At 37.3% G+C, this 19,556-nt stretch overlaps 1 protein-coding gene across 3 annotated transcripts in view; it reads right to left on the bottom strand.

Moving 5' to 3' along the window:
• The window catches only part of TFCP2 (transcription factor CP2), a 48,653-nt gene that overhangs the window by 3,759 nt on the left and 25,338 nt on the right, over positions 1-19,556 (bottom strand). For 2 of the 3 annotated variants that reach the window (XM_052639589.1, XM_052639590.1), the window contains exons 2-12: positions 12,642-12,793; positions 12,004-12,080; positions 11,009-11,114; positions 9,045-9,151; positions 7,830-7,982; positions 7,005-7,115; positions 5,216-5,304; positions 3,315-3,363; positions 2,867-2,960; positions 1,917-2,007; positions 311-432 (exon numbers count right to left, since the gene is read on the bottom strand). In XM_052639589.1, coding sequence (XP_052495549.1) covers positions 311-432; positions 1,917-2,007; positions 2,867-2,960; positions 3,315-3,363; positions 5,216-5,304; positions 7,005-7,115; positions 7,830-7,982; positions 9,045-9,151; positions 11,009-11,114; positions 12,004-12,080; positions 12,642-12,793 — 1,151 coding nt within the window. The remainder of the gene's footprint in view (positions 1-310; positions 433-1,916; positions 2,008-2,866; positions 2,961-3,314; positions 3,364-5,215; positions 5,305-7,004; positions 7,116-7,829; positions 7,983-9,044; positions 9,152-11,008; positions 11,115-12,003; positions 12,081-12,641; positions 12,794-19,556) is intronic. The other variant, XM_052639591.1, reaches the window with a different exon arrangement.

Here is a 19,556-nt window from a genome sequence, read left to right as displayed (position 1 = left end):
AATCACTTGCTAGCTGTGCGACCTGGGGCAAGTTACTTAACATCCCTAAGCCTCATTTTCCTCACCTGAATGTTGGGGAAGAACAATAAAATATATGGCAATGAGGAGACACCAGCCGTAAAAATTAAAACCTGTAAAAATGCTGAGAATAGTGCCCGGTGTATATTAGGAACTCAATAAACATTGGAGCAATTACCATTACTTTTAGCAAATACTGACTCTGCTGCCTGATAAATTCCCATCAGACATGCTCATAAGTCATCTCTTCGTTTTTCTTCATATCTGTCCTGGCCTGTCCAAAACGACCTACCGAAGAAAGTACCATTTGAGTCTCCATCCTCATGTTTCTGCTGATTCTGCTGCTGTTGCTGCTGCTCCCTTAGCTGCAAGGATTCCTGACAAACATAAATAGTTAGCCTTGGGCGCACCATCCTGAGGAGGAGGAGAGAAAAACCAACCGTCAGTCACATTTCTCATGGTGAGCACATTTTACGGAAGAACCTTTGTGTCTAATACGATAGAGCACAGGTTGAAAACTGGCAGCCCTTGGACCAGTGTAGCTCATTTGCTATGAATTATTACTCCTCACTGGTGTGTATCTGTGTCTAACTGAATTCATTCCAACAGAAGGCATCATCAACCTCTGAATCTTTGGTTTTCCTTGAAAAAGCCAAGGTCCTCATTCTACAAAACAGAACCCAATCAGCTGTCCCACAGGCACGGTGCACATGCATTCTTCCGTGCACCCTAGACTGGGCTGCCACCCATTTACATGTGGCCTCTGTAGTCAGAGTTTGTAACCTTTGATGTAAAGGTTAGAAGGACTCAGTATGTGTAAGCCACTGTTTTGTACGGTTCAAAGATATACCTTTTACTTAAGAGCACCAATGCCACAGACTAGAAAAATCTCATTTCCCTCACGACTGCCTCCCAGTCAGCTTTAGCCTTTCTTCTGTTCTTTCTTCATAGACAACCATACTGAATCACCTCTTGCTCTGATCACCTTATTCCTTCCTACTTCTAAATGCTCTGTAGATAATACATTTAAAAATGAATGATCCATTCTTTTTTGCCTAGTAATCAACCCTTGAATTTCACCTCTTTGCTTAAAAGTTTCCAACTTGATTTTATATCTCCAATAATAAACAAAAATACTTCATAATCTTATTTCATTATTTAGTCACTGATTTGGTTCTATGGCACTGACCTATATTTTTTTCCCATCAATATTACTACTACCTACTTTAAATTGTAAATCCCAAACAGAGACTTGAAATTAAGCAGACATTAATTAGTCTGCTTAATTACTCTCAGGCATTACTCTTACTCTGTATTAAGCAGACATTCCATGAATTCCTGCCGAAACCTAAGAATGATCTCTTCTCTAGTAAAACTGAGTTCAGGACCTTTGTACCTGCTGTTTCTTCTCCATAGAACCTTCTTCCCTCATGACTCCAAAGCGTCCATCCTTCTCATAACTCAGTTTAAATATCTCCTCTGCAGAAAGGTCTTTCCTGACTATATTCTGAGTACTCTACAAGCTACAACTTTGTTTTTGTTTGTTTTTCTTTAAAACACTTATTACTATTCAAAATACTTATTGTATATCATCTTTCTCTCTCTCTCTCCAGAAAGCTCATCAATGTATCACCAAACCTAATGGCTCATAATAGGGACAATGAATATTTAATTAAATGAAAAAAACTACCTGGAAATGAAAAATGAAATATCGTGAGGAATTTCTTGGATCAAGTACAGGAAATGACAATTTTCATCTTTATTTGGCACACAGCTGGCATTCAAATAGAATGTTTTGACAAGATGTATTTAGCTGCACAAAGAGTATTGTGAAGAGTCCCTGAATCCAAATCCATTTGGAATCCAACCCCACTGATATTTTAACACTAATTACATACCGGCCTTTTAATGCATTAAAAAGTCTGATTCCATCTGCAGGGCCACAGATTTGAATCACATCATCTCTAGTTAGTTTCAATAAATCTGCTCCTGTAATAAATATAAGCAAATGGGTGATAAAGGCAAAGATTCTCTTTGTTAATGACTTTTAAAATGGACTCTTACAAGGACACCTCATTACCAGTAAGCTATAGTCATAATCTCTTGCATGGTATATAAAGCCTTCCATGACCTGGCCTCTGCATCCTCTCCCTTCTCAATTCCGACACAATTAACTTACTCATTCAACCCTATGCTTTCATCATACTGATCATGCCTAATAAGTAAGTTGTTCCTCCTGCCTAAAATATTCTTCCGCTGTCTAACAGACTCCTCCTCAGCCCTCAAGATTTACCTCATGCATCACACATGTTCCCTAACTCTAGACGCTTCTCCAAATGCTTCACTTTGTCTACATTTATCTAATGCATCACAACTATTTGTTTTCCTTCTTTCAAGGTTTTATTTTGATTTGGATTTTCTTTGATACTAGATGGTGACTGAACAGGAACTATGCCTTATCTACTTATATATTCCTACCATACGTGGTACACAGAAGATGCTAAATAAAAGTGGAATGTGCAAAGAAAAGATAGTAATATTGGGGGAAATTTCAGACTACCTGCAATGCTCCTTGATAAAATACTGTATGGATAATATATTTTAAAGGTATTGTATAGAATAAATATTTTAAAATGAGTTTAAGAGGGTTTTCTTTTTGAGTATTTCACAGCACAGTTGCAGCTGGTGAGAAAATCTGAAGAGTTCAATGAAATTCATTTAATCAGAAAAATGCATTAAGAGCCACCCCTCCTTCCCCCAATACACACACACAGCACAGGAATATCAGGAGTTCCTAGAGTATAAAAGAAATCCCATGCTGGCAAAACAAAGGACAAGCAAATTTAACCTGAGAAGTTTGTAAAAAGCCTCGTGAATGTGGAGAAACGGTTTCGATGCAACCACTGCTGAGCCTCCTGAGGTGTGGTTGTTGGCAAGAGGTTCTGAAAAAGGGAAAGTATTTTTTTTGGTAACCAAATAGACTCAACTTTAAAAAGGTAAACATTACAAGAGCCAAATACACCCACATTCAGACGGAGTTTGCGCGGAAGCTGTTTATACGTCAGGTCTTCTTCCTCTAACTATGCAAGATATCCATGAAATTCCATCTTTATCCTCCCCACTAGACCAAAAGTTCCTTAAATACAGCACAGTATCTGGTTCTTAGTCAAAATTTAATGTTTGCTTAGTGAAAGAATGAATACTACTCTCTAAAAGTTGAGAATTTCTACTGAATCACACAGTCACCAACGTATTATTAGACATGGCCAGTAACTGACATTTAACTTTGGACTTACATCTGTGACTGGAGGGGGTGGCTCTGGCTGGTGGTTTGGTGAACCATTTCTAAAGAAACATTTAAAATGAAAGGATGAGTCCATGAAACGTTGTAGGGTTTGTTGTCTTACTCTGCATCATTGTAAGTCTTGAGATTTACAGGAATTTGTACTATCTCATAAAACATTCTTAACTCTTGGATCCAACATTTCTATTATTTTAGCACAAAGACTTTGGGGTGGGGAGCAGTAGAAACTATGTCATTTTTTATTATCGAAGAAATTGAAAAAAAAATCCAATAAGTTGGGACTGATTAAATTATGGCATAAATAATACTAACATAAGCTTATTAGACTATAAACTAAAAATATCAAAATATAAAAGTAATCAAAATATTACTATTATGTGAAACATATAAATATACACAAATAGATACAAGAAAAATTAGAATAAAAAGTATAAAATTAAAATGTGATCACATACTTTTATACTTAATAATAAGTATATTTTAAGTATATATATATATTTTTAAGTAAGTTTATTAAGTAATAAACACTTAATAATTATTTTTTTAAAAGCTTCAAAAATTAGTGCTAATTTGTTATCCAAGGGCTATCTCCACACCCTTGGGTTTTTCCTACACTTCTTTTTGCTCAGTAGTTTGTCCCTCTTCCCTAATGCTTACTTCTTTTATGGGAGAAAAATTAGAGCCTAATATTGAACTACATGACAAAGAGAAAATTTTAGAACTCTTAAGTTTTACATAATATTTTAAATTCTCTATTAAGTATAATCCATAGGGTAGTAACAGATTTTTCTTTCAAAAAATATCTTTTTCTATTTTAAAATTTTGGCCTTTGCTGCAAAATTCAAATTTAGTAATCAACTTATCTTAGGGCCTTAGTTATCTACCTACTCCTTCTGAAACTGCTATCTAGTTTCATTCTTAATTGTTAGTTACACTTTGAATATTTTAGCTAACCGTCCTCCCTTTTTTTTGGCTGTGCTGCACAGCCTGCAGGAGCCTAGTTCCCAGCCAGGGACTGAACCCGCGCCCCATGCAGCGGAAGTGTGGGGTCCCAGCCACTGGACCACCAGGGAACTCTCTAAGCTATCTTAATTAAATACCTTCAGAAGCAGCATGAACACAGAGCCTAAATAAACTCAAAAGCAAACATTACAATCAAACTAGTCACACATTTCACAACCTATTTCAAATTTCAATATGGCCTATGTAGAAAATGTGTTGAATGCTGGGGCTATAAGACAACTTTTTTTTAACTGGAGTAGGCATCTATGCCAACTTTCAATTATCTCTGATAACAAAGACAATAAAGCAAGACTAAATAAATCCCACAGATAATTCCAAAACTTCATTTGAGCTCTCACCTTTACTTTCTTCCCCCAATTATCAAAGATTTATAATAAATTAGGTGTTAGGACCATTTTTAAATAAGTAACCAAACAGATTTTAGTGTCTGTACAACTGTTTCAGTTCCCAATGACCATGCTATAATCAGGAAGTAAAATAACCTCAAGATAAGCAGTAAGAGGAAGAAGGGAAAAGTCCAGAAAATCAGTCCGCAAATCACTAAACACTGATCATAATGCTATTTAAGAGTGGAGAGAAGGGAATTCCCTGGAGGTCCAGAGGCCTGGGTTCAATCTCTGGTTGAGGAACTAAAATCCTGTAAGTCTTGTGGCATGACCAATAAATAAATAAAATAATGGGGTGGGGGGGAAAGGCTACATAAAACTTAGTCTCTTTTTAAGATAATCCAAACCTCAGTTAATATATAAGTCCATCAAAGACTGACCAAACAGAAGTTCTTACTGATTTGCAAAGATTTTGCTTATGGAGACATAATGAAATAATATATCTTTAGGACAAACAGAAGCTAATTTCACTTTCTAGACTTACCCTTCACCAAGAGAAAAACTGCTATGGGAACTGTTGAAGCCAGGTGATGGGGAATTATTGACATATGTGATCTCAGGCCATGGAGAACACTAAAAACAAAGGACAATTTACAGGCAGAAAGTACATGACTCTAGAGTTCCACCAAAACACTGTTACTTAAATAGCCCATCTTTTTTTTTTTTTTTTGGATTCCCAGGTGGTACAGTAGTAAAGAATCCACCTATCGATGCAGGAGATGCAAGAGAGCGCAGGTTCAACTCCTGGGTTGGGAAGATACTCTGGAGGAGGAAATGGCAACCCACTCCAGTATTTTTTTCTTTTTTAATTCAACTACACATTTTTAAAAAATTTATTTATTTCAATTGGAGGCTAATTACTTTACAATATTGTATCTGGTTTTGCCATACACTCCAGTATTATTGCCTGGAAAATTCCATGGACAGAGGAGCCTGGCGGGCTACAGTCTATGGGGTTGAAAAGAGTTGGATGAGACTAAGCATGTACACACACGCACACACACAGAGTTGATTTACAATGTGATATCAGTTTCAGGTGTACAGCAACGTGAATCAGTTATACATATACCATATATCTACTCTTTTTTAGATTCTTTTCCCATATAGGCCATTAAAGAGTACTGAGTAAGTTCACTGTGCTATACAGAAGGTCCTTATCAGTTATCTATTTTATATGTAGTAGTATGTACATGTCTGGAGGAGGGCATGGCAACCCACTCTGGTATTCTTGCCTGGAGAATCCCCATGGACAGAGGAGCCTGGCGGGCTACAGTCCATGGGTCACAAAGAGTCAGACACGACTGAACGACCAAGTACAGCGCAGCACAGTATATGTCAATCCAGTCTCCCAAGTCACCCTTCCCTTCCTGACCCTGATCCCCTGGTAACCCTAAGTTTGTTTTCTACATCTGTAACTCTATTTCTGTTTTGTAGATAAGTTCATTTGTCGAATAGCACACCTTTTTTTTTTTGGCCATACCGTATGGCATGTAGGATCTTAGTTCTCGAATCAGGTATTGAACCTGTGTCCCCTAAATCGGGAGCATGGAGTCTTAACCACTGAACTGGCAGAGAAGTCCCTCAAAAAGCACATCTTGATTAGTAAATCTTAATTCCTCATAAGTCCTCACAACTAAGAGGACAAATAAGTTTTGATCAGACTAGAAGTGATGTTTCTTCTATTTTTTTTTAAAATTGAAATATAACTGACATATCTATAATATTAGTTTTAGGTATACAACATAACGATAATATGTGTACAGTTGACCCTTGAGCAATATAGGTGTTAGGGGCACCATCTCCTTTTCCACAGTCAAAACTCTGGGTATAACTTGATGGTCAGTCCTCTGTATCTGCACCCCTGTATTCAGTCACAAACCATGTAGTACTATAGTCCACAGCTGTGTACGTATTCAGTCATGTTTGACTCTTCACAACCCAATGGACTGTAGCCCGCTAGGCTCCTCTGTCCGTGGAACTTTCTAGGCAAGAATACTGGAGTGGGTAGTCAGTTCCTCCTCCAGGGGAATCTTCCCAACCCAGGGATCGAACCCAGGTCTCTTGCGTCAGCAGGCAGATTCTTTACTACTGTGTCACCAGGGAACCCTTAGTATTAATACATATTTAGCAGGGGAAAAAAAAATTCTATGTATAAATTGACCCATGCAGTTCAAACCTGTGTTATTCAAGGGTCAATAGTATGTTACAAAATAATTGGCTATTTAAGAGTAAAAAATACTGATTGAAACTGTCACCCAAAGAAATCCTTTTACCTCTGTGAGTATAGTTGTCTCATAGGAAGGCTGGTATTTCTCCTTCTCATGAGGTGTTCGTTTCTCCATTTTCTCCCTATCTGTTTTTTGTTTTCTGTCTGCACCTTTGGGCTGAAAGGAGAAATATTCCATTTTAAACTCAAGTACTTACCCTTCGATTCAACATTACTTCTACAAACTTAGAATAATCACTTGTGAAACAAAAAGGTATATACAATCAGGTAAAGACAAGAGCCATCATTAAATCTAAGTCTGAAAATGGGATACTTAAATGTGTAATAGAATTGAAGGCGAGTATGAGATCTATAGCTTCAGACATGGAAAAATCTCTAAAGCACATAGTTAAGTTATGAAAAAAGCACACTTCAAAGCAATTCATACAATACAATTCTGTTTATGTTTCAAAGAAAGGAAAATATGTGTATATCTATGTACATGTGTACATAGTGAATTAGAAGTGAATAAGAATACATATGAAATTACTGAGACTGGTTACCTCTGGGGAGGGGTTGGGGGTCAGGGCAAGAGTGCTAAAGAGGGACTTCATGTCATGCTCCAAATACTTTCATGTTAATGAGTCTTGCAATGAGAAGATATTTATCCACATGATATCCCTATGATCCCTTTTCCAAGTTCCCCTTCTCCCACCATCCCTATTTAAACTTCTTTACTGGGCAGCTCAGTACTTATTTCAGTAACTCTAATTTAGGCTGGGCTTTCATAGTTTTGGAAAAGAGACAAGCTGACTTTCTCACTTGGTGACTAATGTTGCAAATGAAAGACAAGGAAAAAAAGTCCAAGGACCAGCGCAAAGCCCAGGAATACCTTGAAGACTTTGATCTGGCAGCTGGCTGAGTGTAAGTGCTCAGTATACTCCCCGCTCTCATTCTCCTTGAAGGTATCAATTTGTACTCGAAATGGCACTCCCTTCTCACCACCATGTTTCCTCATGGTGAACTCTGTGCTAATACAATGCACCTGAAAAGAATACACCATCCAGCCAGGTTTCAGTTCTATTAGGAGCCAAACCGGTCAGCAACATTTTAGGGCAACAGCAAAACCTTTAAACACCTACAAGACAACCTTACACTCTCTTTCTGATCATGAAGAGTTTACACTCTCATGAGGAAATGAGGAAAACTTCAATGATTTACAAATGCAAACAAAATAAATGTACAGGTCTAATGTTAACAAAAAGCTGCTCTGAGGAATTCATTAATTATTTCAGAAAAGACAGAGTTAACATAGAAGAGAAATGATTTCTGTTAATGAAACTTTCCTGAAATTTACAGTAGATTTTAGAAAACAGAGGCACCATCCATGCTGGGAGAATAGTAAATATGAAAGCTCACAAGCAATAGGAAGAAAACTGTTTGCTAGGCTACTGCATATAAAGTTCAAGATCTTGACAAATCGTCACAGTGGAGCCCTGGTTGACCAAATACTAGCCTGGGTAAGTTATTAACTTATCTAAGACTCAAGGAATATTCTTACTCCACAGGATTCTTGTCGAAAGTCTTAAAATCATGGGTAAAAAGTGTTAACACAGTGACTATCTGATGAGAAGCACTCAGTAAACTACTGGCTATCATTACTACAAATATGAGTTTTCAGGCAGTCTACCCAAAGGACATAATCAGATATGCAAATCAAATTCTAATTATGAAGATGTTCAAAATAACTTCTTTGGTAGTACTGAAAAATGAGGATAATCTCAATGCTAGACAACTGTTAGGTAAGTTTATCTCAAGAATAAAATATTATGCATGCATTAGCAAGTATTTTTGAGAGAAACAAATAAATAAATTGGGGAAATTAGAAGAGCAACTCAGAAACTCCTCTTTGCTTTCACATGTTGAGAAGTCTGCATTTGTTTAGAAGTTTACAGGTTGCAACCTGGAAAGATTTCAAATTCAATACATTTTTATCCTTTAAGGACCAAACTCATGGTAAGGTATCCTTTTCAAAACTGGAGCCCTGTCCACAGTGTCTTACCTGAATCCTTTTAAAAAAACTGGAGCCCTGTCCACAGCGTCTTACCTGAATAAACACAGACGTCCTTTTCGCAGGGTCCCACAGGAACTCCACTGTGTTTAGTTGGTTTGGGTTAGCCCTAGGATCGATTATACCCACAGACATTGGGATATCTGAGAAATAAATGGTGATCATTGAACAATTCTGGGTGCTACTGGGTTTAAATAAGAAAGCACCAATTCTTCTATCATTGGTCCTGAATTACCAAGATTTTTGTGTATCATACCCTAAACTACTTTTTTTTTTGCCAAAAGAAGAGTTCAATTAGAGCTAAAACTGACCTAAGTACTTTCCTTTGAACATCTTTTTTCCACTTTAAAAAGTTTTAAAAATAAGACAATTTATGAGTAGTTTCCTTTTAATTTGCCAGAATTCTACTTAAATTTAGTTTATGCGCTGGGTCTAGTGTCATGAAAAATTTAATTTACAATCTGCTTCACTTACAGTTTTAAAGGCAGTGTTATTGCTAGAGAAAAACTAAGAGGATTGTTATAGAAGGATAAAGCAGAGTGTCTGAATAAAGACAGAAATCACTGCATCACAAATATAAGTGGGTAAATTTAACGTAACAGTTGACTCATGAAGTCATCAAAGAACCCTATAATAGAATGACACAACATATAGTCAAGAGAGGAGGAAAATGAACAGACTTTAGAACTTTCTGTTCCATACGGCATGTATTTAAATATTATTCCCTGACTGCTATTAATAATTCAAATTGAGGGATAAGGCCAGCTAATATTTGTTATTATAACTGTGCTATAACTTCTCTACTGTTTTATTTATTTACTTTTTCTACTGTTTTAATATCAATGATTCAAACAAGAAAGCATTAAGTGGGTCCCACTCCACACTATTAGCTGTGTTGGATTTATCCTAAAGTCAGTTTATCAAATGGATATCAAGATATCCGTAGGAGAACCAGTGTTTTCTCAGATAAAATTAGTAATACTTAGGTCTGTTTAGCAACCATGTTTACCATTAGGAGATAATAACCAATAAGAGATCAAGGACAGATGCCAGAACTAAAAGTATATTCACGAAGAGAGGCTAACGCTGTAGAGCTTGAATGTGTATTTGTGTGTGTGTGTATGTGTATGTGTGTGTGTGTGTATCACATCTTCTTTATCCATTTAACTCCTGATGGACACTTAGGTTGTGTGCAAATCTTGGCAACTGTGAATAATGCTGCTATGAATGTCGTGGTGCATCTATCTTTTTGAATTGGTGTTTTTGGCTCTTTTGGATATATACCCAGGAGTGGAAATGTTAGGTCATATGATAGTTCTATTTTTAGCTTTCTGAAAAACCTCCATACTGTTTTCCACAGTGGCTATACCAACTTAATTTCCACAACAGTGTATAAGCGTTCCCAAAGAGAAGGAAACTGTAACACATGCTACTATATGTATGAATCTTGAGGTTTACGCTGACTGAAATATCCCAGGCACAAAAAGACAAATAATGATTTCATTTATATGAGATACCTACAGCAGTTAAATTCATACAGATAAGAAGTAGAATGGTGGTTGCCAGGGGCTGGGGAGAGGAAGGAATGGGAAATTGTTGTTTCATGGGTACAAAGTTTCACTTTTGCGAGACGAAAAAAATTCTAGAGATGGATGGTAGTGATGGTTTGTGCAACAATGGGCATGTACTTAATGCAACTGAATTGTATACTTAAAAATGGTTAAAACGGTAAATTTTATGTTATGTATATTTTACCACAACTAACTTTAAAAAACAAAAACAAAAAGCACTTTTTAGTAACGGATGCAGTTGTTACAGAACTGAAGTGTCTACACTTTCAACTTGAATTCTGAAATCATTACACCAGTAATATTTTATGCTTAGTTCATGTTAATTGAGCCCCTGGAGCATTCTGAGTCAAGGCAAATGTCAAGTAAAGAAAACCAATTCACAGACCATAGTTAAAGGCACTTCCTAAGCAATGGATTCTCTTAACTTACCTATGTCAAGAATTCTATCTCCAGGTCGGTTCCACCTCCAGCCCTCCAGCTGCTGATGTTCGGTGTACTGTAGCCGTCTGTCGTGGAACACAACACGGAATATACTCTAAAAGAAAGCAACAATATCAAATGATAACAGCATCCCTTGAAAATTAGTGCTGACAAAGAAAACTAGCAGGAGTCACCCCCAGTTGGCTTCCAGACACACCTAAAATTATTTTTCCTGAGATCTGTTTTACTTTAAAACCCAAACCATTCTATATTTCCAGGCAAACTTGATAACTGCTCAAATATAATCCTCATAGTTAACTAGTACCATAATTAAAACTTGGCTTAAACATCAGCCCTGACTGGTAACTAGGCATAAAGAACTCCCACTGGAAGCATTAATACATGTGTCCACTGTTACCATGCAATGTCTGGCTCAGATCTTTAGATGTATATGAAATCCTCACCACGTCCCTGCTTGCTAACCCACCACACAACCTGTAAACATTGAGGGTAGGCAGGGGCTGCTTCCGTCAACTTTCCTTTTGTTACTCTTACTTTGTGGATGTGCCTGTTGACATCTTTCTCATCACCTTCTACAGCAGCTGACCAAACTCCTCCATCTCAATTATACTGTGAATTCATTACTATCAGTCCAGACTAAGAAAGCTGCTATTCATCAACAGTAGCTCCTGGTTTCCTTGCTACTAGACCAAGTATCCAAAGACACACTGGAACTTCTCTAATGATCTCAAGGAGGCTACTTTATTCCACCCAAAAAGAACTTCACTGAGTCATGAGACTCTCCAGGCCTGGTATGCTAAGTTTTCTCTTTCAGCAGCTCTGAAAAATGCAGGTGAATAGGTGGGTTCATTCTGGCCCCTAAGAAATAACACAGCAGTTTACCACTCTGCCAACAAACTACAGTAGGTGAGAGATTACCACCAAGCCCCTTAGGAAAGAAAAAATATTAATCCAAAAAGGGTCAGTACTTGTTTTTTTTTTACCTTCACCAACTTGCCATTGATTTCTGGAAGTTCTCCAAGTTTCCTATTGTCTAGCATTCGGATTTCATAAGACTGTCCTAGAAGGAAAAAGTAACTATATATTATATTTATCATAGGTTAACTTCCCAAGATTCAAAAAGAATAAAATTCAGTTAGATGAATACACAAGAGTGTAACATTATTAGTAACAACTTTAATCCTTTACTATATGCTAAGCACAATGCTAAATGTTTTTCATAAATTATATCATTTAATTGACACAACTCTCTAAGGTATTATCAATTTCAGTTTCACATATAAGGAAACTGAAATGTAGAGTCTAATCAACTTGTCCAAGGTCACACAACTGGTAAATAAAAGAGCTGGATACAGTAATACTTCTCAGACAGTAACAAACGGGGATGTTCAGGGAACAGGGATTAGAAAAGGGGAGATTAGAACTAAAATGGGCAGGTAGAAGAAAGAAACCAGTAATATTTATCAAATACAACACTGAAACTCAAATTTCTAAAGTAAGTTTTTGACTTTAACAGGTCACACTAGAAACGTATAGTTTTTTTACACATAAGTGTACCTAATTAAATATCACAAATCCAGTAGGTCTATAAATAATACTAATGAGTAAGATCACATCTAACCTTGATTGAGATATGTCAGAGTTTCATCATGGAGTTTCACTGCTGGAGAGGTGGCAGCACAAAGCACATATTGAAAAGGGAGAATTTTATTCTCATTATCTGGAGGCAAACTTGATTCTTCTTGCTTAAAAATGGGCAGTGCAAGGACATCACTAAAATAAAACAAATGCCTTACTTTAACATCTGACAATGGTGTAAGAGCAGATTTATACTGAAACCTGTAACTGCAGTTTGCTTTCAAAAACCATAAACATTACTCACCATGAAGTTTCTTCCTAACCATCCAGTTCAGGTTACCTGCTGGGATATCCCTCTGATCCCAACAATGTGGGCAGTGACAGACATTCACTGCTAAAAATCACTTAAGTGTCCAAAGAGCGTTTCTAGGAATCACAGACAGGGGTTCCTAAAACGGCTCTGAAAATTGTATGCAGGGTTCCAAAATGTCAATTTAGGATGCTCAGTGATGTATTTGTTCTCAGAAAGGCACCAACTACAGTATTTTTATAACCACATCAGCTCATCTACTGTAAGGATTTAAACAAGAATCAAAATTCCAAGAAACCAAATGAAAAGAGCACAAATCAATGACCAGTACATATTTCAAGGTCAGCTCACACTCTATGGAATACAACTAACATGGAGATATCCCCACTAGCAACCGCCTCCAAGAAAAAGCTTCTATTTCCATCAGTTTATCTAAACTTGCAAACACACAGATCTGATGAATTCTAGTATGTTACTCCTTTACTTTGCCAACATAGGTCCATCTGGTCAAAGCTATGGTTTTCCAGTGGTCATGTATGGATGTGAGAGTTGGACTATGAAGAAAGCTGAGCGCCGAAGAATTGATGCTTTTGACCTGTGGTGTTGGAGAAGACTCTTGAGAGTCCCTTGGACTGCAAGGAGATCCAACCAGTTCATCCTAAAGGAGATCAGTCCTGGGTGTTCATTGGAAGGACTGATGCTGAAGCTGAAACTGCAATACTTTGGCCACCTCACGAAGAGTTGATTCACTGGAAAAGACCCTGATGCTGGGAGGGATTGGGGGCAGGAGGAGAAGGGGATGACAGAGGATGAGATGGCTGGATGGCATCACCAACTCGATGGACATGAGTTTGGGTAGACTCCGGGAGTTGGTGATAGACAGGGAGGCCTGGCGTGCTGCGATGCATCGGGTCGCAAAGAGTCGGACATCACTGAGCAACTGAACTGAACTGTACTCCTTCTGATGTCCTAGTTAAACAGTACTGGACCAAGCTAGAAGTCCTGGGTTTCAGTCTCTAAAACCCTGGGGCAAATCTTAGGCAAGTTCTTTTGAGTGTTCATCGCTTCATCTATAAAATGGGAACCACATCTGCTGTCAAGGATAAATATATGAGGAAGTATTTCGGAAATAAGGGGCTAAAATGGGTGTAAAAGATTACCAATAATTTTCCCTCAGAACTTCTAGCCATGGTTAGTGAGAAAGAATATCCTGGGCCCTGGAGACCAACTGTTGTGATCAGCATTCAGTACAGATCAAACTTTAAAAGGATTTTAAGAGCTGAATCAAATTAAAGAGCATTTTCTATTATCTCAAGACATGCCACAAAATTCTCAAAATAAAATGTACTTTAATTTAAAGACTATGTACCTATACTGACTAGGACAGCTAAAATGAAGAAGAAGAACCCAAGTATTGGCAAGGATGTAGAGCAACTAGAACTCTCATCCTTTGCCAGTAGGAATGTAAAATGATGCAACCACTTTAGAAAAATGGTAGGCAGTCTCTTCCAAGAGTCAACATGCACTGGCCCCTTGATCCAGCAATTCTACTCATAGGTATTTATCCAAGAGAAATGAACGATTAAGAACAGCCAAAGACTTACACATAGATATCCATAGCATACAAGCAAAAACTGGAAAGAATCCAAATGTTCATAACTAAGAAAATGGATCATTAATACAAACTGCAGTATACTCATACAATATAATACTACTCAGCAACAAGGAATTCAACAAAATGGTTCAATCTCACAGATGTGATATTGAACCAAAGAAATCAAAACAAGAATATATCAATATAATGCATGACATATGATGTTCTAAAACAAGCAAAATTTAAAAGTACAGTGAATTCCTACCAGGGTAGGGATCAACTGTGAAGGTATGCCAGGGAACCAGGGAACTTTCTAGAATATAAAAGTGTTCTATATTATGTTAGGTATATGGATTACACAGTTGTAAAGTACAGCTGAAAATCATTTTAACATATATAAATTTTACTAAAAAAAAAATTAGTAAGCAGAGAATGAGAAATGGTAGGGGCTTCCCAGGTGGTGCTGGTAGTAAACAATCTATAAAAAAGTCGTAATATGTAATATTTAAAGCTGGAGGATATGTACAAGAGGATACATACAAAATCATTATTTTCTTAATATATGTTTGAAATTTTCTATAATAAAGTTTTTTAATAGAAAAAATATGTATAGGCCACAGTGTACTTGCACATATAAGAGAAAGGTAAAAGATACATGACATAAACAGTTGAAACTAAAAGGTTAGAGGTCAGGGATGCAGTGACTTAACAACATTCTCCACATTCAAAATGAAATACACTCAAACTTTTACCTATAATTTAAATATTATGCTTATATTATAAAAAAGAGCTCAATATCAACTTTACTAAGCACAGATGGAAAGGCAATTCCTTATGTGTACCTATATCCCTCAGCAGCCTACATTATTCCCCAACATTATAAAATTATTACATTCAGGCAAAAACAATCATTTACAGAAAAATGACTATAGTCATGCAAATCACATAAACATCATAAGTCTTACTGGAATATAAAACAAGCAAGATCTAAGAATACACATAGTATAATAAAAATTTGATGGTCTAAATGCTAAAGAAAAAAAGGAGGGTTAGAAAAGAAAGAAATTTCTCTTTCAACTGACATCTGATGTTTAGCAAGGCTATATGCATTATGAATTGAATCCAGGAAGCCAAGATGCAAACCAGTATTCATGAAACACAGGTTTCTTACAGCTAAAAAGAATTTAAAAGGCGAGAAAAACAAACTGTGCTTTCCTTTTCCTCTGGTCTGGAGGTGTGTGTGCTTTGCACACACTGTGGTGTTAAGGGTGGAGAAGGTAGGGAATCCTTTCTGTCCATATTAATGTCAGGTGAGATGTACTATGGTACCCTTGAGATAACAATATAAAACACAGAAGCACTGGGGTTTCTAGAAAAGTACTCTGTCCCAGTTCTTCTCAGGAAAATGAGGAAGCTACTACTGCTCCCACAGCAAACAGTATGGAAAATAAAGCAAAATTAAGAAACATGATGTCAGTCTTCAGAAGACTTAGCTGCCTTATCATTCCCAAATGCATCATACCTGATGATTCCTTGGAAGATGACTGATGATTACCGAGAATCAAATTAAGGCCAATCAGATTTTGCAATATAACAACAGCTGAAACACTATGAAAGTAGGGTGGCTGTGTTGTTTTGTTCTTCTCAAGTTATCAGTGCCTAGTAAGGTTAATATGTAACAACAGTTTCTAGTCTTCTTAATATAATGTGGCATTACACCTAGCCCCTCGTGACTAAGCAAAGGGCTGTCAATTAAGGCTAGAATTCTAAAACTGCTACCCCTAAAATCAACTCATAACAGTATAGCCAACCCAAGTACTCTCTCATTAGAGATTTTAAAATCTAAAATCCTTGAATATAATCACTCATGTTCTTGCCACACTGAGCTGCTTTTACTCTGCTGTGGGAGCAAGAATCCATTCAGCTCCACATTCTGAGAAGTGAAGGCTAAAGGTCACTGATAAACACAGCTCTAGGCCCCTGCTTATCCCACAACAATAACAATTCAGCAGGAAACAATTTTGAAGTACAGAAGTCTGTTCCTTCTCTGATGTAAACTGAATGCAGCTTTGGAAAACCAACTCTAGTGAACTCTAAGTGGTTGTTACCAATTTAGCATTTTATTGTATTCTCTGCCTCATATACTTAATTCATTCCAGTGAAACATGAGCTGTTTAAAGGGAATAACTTCTCCTTGGTGTGTTGAAATACTTGTTGACATGATTTACATTTTTGTTTATTTGCCTGCATTCTCCAGAATATTCCAGTCCTAATATATTTTGATCATTTTTGAATTTTCAACATTTCACAGTATCTCTGATTAAACCTAAGGATACAGAAACCTTACCTGTTCAAGTTGACTGCATGTTAAAAATGTGTGCCACTAAGTAGAAAACCACTCCCGAGTGTAGAGGCCTAGCAGAAAGCATCTGCTTGGAAGTCACTGAGGAACAGAAACAGTATCAGGTAGGATCTTTCCTGTTTGTAACTGGGATTCCATGAAGAGCTGCTTCATGGTCCCCTGAAGTATAAATTACCCTTTTGAGATAAGGCAGCCTCTGAATGTACTAGTGCACTCCTATAGTTTAACCTTCTCCCTCAGGCCTGCTGGTTCCTGAACCCTCTTCCCTCTTCTAGAGGTTTGATGAGCTTTACCTTGAGTGAACTCCGGGAGTTGGTGATGGACAGGGAGGCCTGGCGTGCTGCGATTCATGGGGTTGCAAAGAGTCAGACTCGACTGAGCAACTGAACTGAACTGAACCTTGAGTAAGAAAGGTAAACAGAAAGGTGTCCACAGCAACTAAGGAAATTAGAAACTAACTCGGGACAGTAAGATGCCATGAACGTCTAACTTCCCTAATACTTTAGACTCCATCATGATGAAAAGAAAACATGAAAGAAAACATGCCAGTCTTCCTATGTTAGTTACAGCATGAAAGGACAAGAACCGAAAAGCCTATACACCCTACTCTGAGGTCAGCTTCAAAAGAAAAAAAGTAAAAATAAATAAATAAATAAAAAGGGAGAAAGTATCCAGTAAATAACTGGCTATGACACTTTTAAAGAGGAGAGGACAGCAGAATGATTTCTTTGGATGTGTGGGAAGGATGGAAGGGCAGATAAGGGAGGACACCTGGCAGCGAGAGATGGCCCTGAAAGTTTTACTCTGAAGCCAGTGAGATGCCCTAACTACTGAGTAATGGTGAAATCAGCTAACTTTCTTGGGAAGAGCCCTCTGTCACAAGTGATAAAAGATGTTTGCTACCTGAACAACTGGTGAAAATTTTTCAACTAAAAAGCAGCATACATGGTAAAAAAAAAAAAAAAAAAAAAAAAAAAAAACCTGCCTGGCAAGTTGTTTACCAGCCAGACAGCAGAAGAGGTAAGAATTATAATTCTGAATCTACGTTGACCAAGAAAGAGAAACTGATTGCAAAAGAGGAAGTGCTGGGAGCCTCACATGAAAGCAACCAAGCCAGGTAAGCTGGAAGAAGAATAAGGAACACAGTTAAGAGCAGGGTTCAAACAGTGAAGAAGACAGGACCCAAGCTCATGGTCTGAGATGAAAAAAAGTCCTCAAAAATGAAATCTGCCAATCCCATGTTATCTGAGATAGAGCGGAAAAAGAAGGGAGGTATCTACACAGAGTGGATGGAAAGCTCACCAATCAACACAGAATTAGAAGGACAAAAAATATATATATATATATAAAAGGGAAAAATTATTTTTTTTAAAGTGGCAACAATATATAAAAGGAACAAGCTTGAGTTAAAGCCCAGACTGTGCTGAGACCTGCAAAAAAAGGTAAGGGAAAGCACAGGTCCACTTTTTGTTGTATATGACACAAAATTAATATAAAAAAGAGACAGGAGAACATCTCGATCCCTGGTTTTCCTTCTGTCTTTTCTGTAAAGAAACACCACCTTAATAGAAAAAGAAGACCAAATATGGGATTAATGGATCACAATACATAAAGAGACTATCAAAAAGTGCCAGGAATGAAATTATATACCTGGATGAAACGGTATACCAGGAAAATTAGAGAATGAGAAGATGAGATCTGTAGGTGACACTCAGTATGTAAACTCAGACAAATCTCATGGTTCTGATAATGCCAAGCATCACATTAGCTTTTTCTGTCTGTAGTAGCAATTTTCAACATGAAAAGAGAGTATATTCTTCACACCTTACACCACAGTGATCTGATATGAAATCCAAGGCAAGACTGCAGAAACAGTTATTAAAAGAATGCCCAACTGTTCAGTCGTGTCCGACTCTTTGAGACCCCAGGGACTGCAGCCTTCCAGGCTCCTCTATCCATGAGATTTGCCTGGCAAGAATATTGGAGTGGGTTGCCATTTCCTCATCCAGGAGATCTTCCAAACCCAGGGATCGAACCTGCATCTCCTGCACTGCAAGTGGGATTGTGTGCCGCTGAGCCACCAGGGAAGCCCATTAAAAGAATAGTTTATGAGTGTCCAGGCAGGGCACCAAAAACCGCCAGAAACCATAACCAAACTGTCTCAGTTTCCTTTTTAAATGTGGTTGGACAAAGGAATGCTATAAACATAAATATTTCTGGATTTCAGCAATGTATAAAATAGTCTCTTGAGATCTTTGTTGAAGGTGAAAAATATGAACTCTGTAAGTTAAGTGGTTAAGATAATTATTATATGCAAACTGCACCTACAGTGAGAGCAAGTCTGGAAGAAGGTTTAGTGATACTCCATCAGACCTCAGGGAAACCTGTCCTCTGCAACATTTTTTTATAAATAAATGACTTGGATGATGATCAAATATGCAAATGACAGGAATCTGGGATGGGAAAGCAATATCATATATGATAAAATCAACTTTTAAAGTAATCCTAAGTGGCTGGAATAGAAGGCTATTCTAACAGGGTAAACTAACAGGATATCCAACAGGATAGACTTTAATAAGGATAAATATAAAGTCATGCACTTAGAATTAACATCAACAAAACGGCTCAATATATGTGAGAAAGACTAGGACTTAAAAAAATCTATTTCAGTGAGACAAAATGTGCTATGGCT

This window comes from Budorcas taxicolor, chromosome 5 (assembly GCF_023091745.1).
Source record: "Budorcas taxicolor isolate Tak-1 chromosome 5, Takin1.1, whole genome shotgun sequence".
Lineage (NCBI taxonomy): Eukaryota > Metazoa > Chordata > Mammalia > Artiodactyla > Bovidae > Budorcas > Budorcas taxicolor.
The sequence above is the reverse complement of the archived record's forward strand: the minus strand, read 5'-3'. Positions and strand labels throughout refer to the sequence as shown.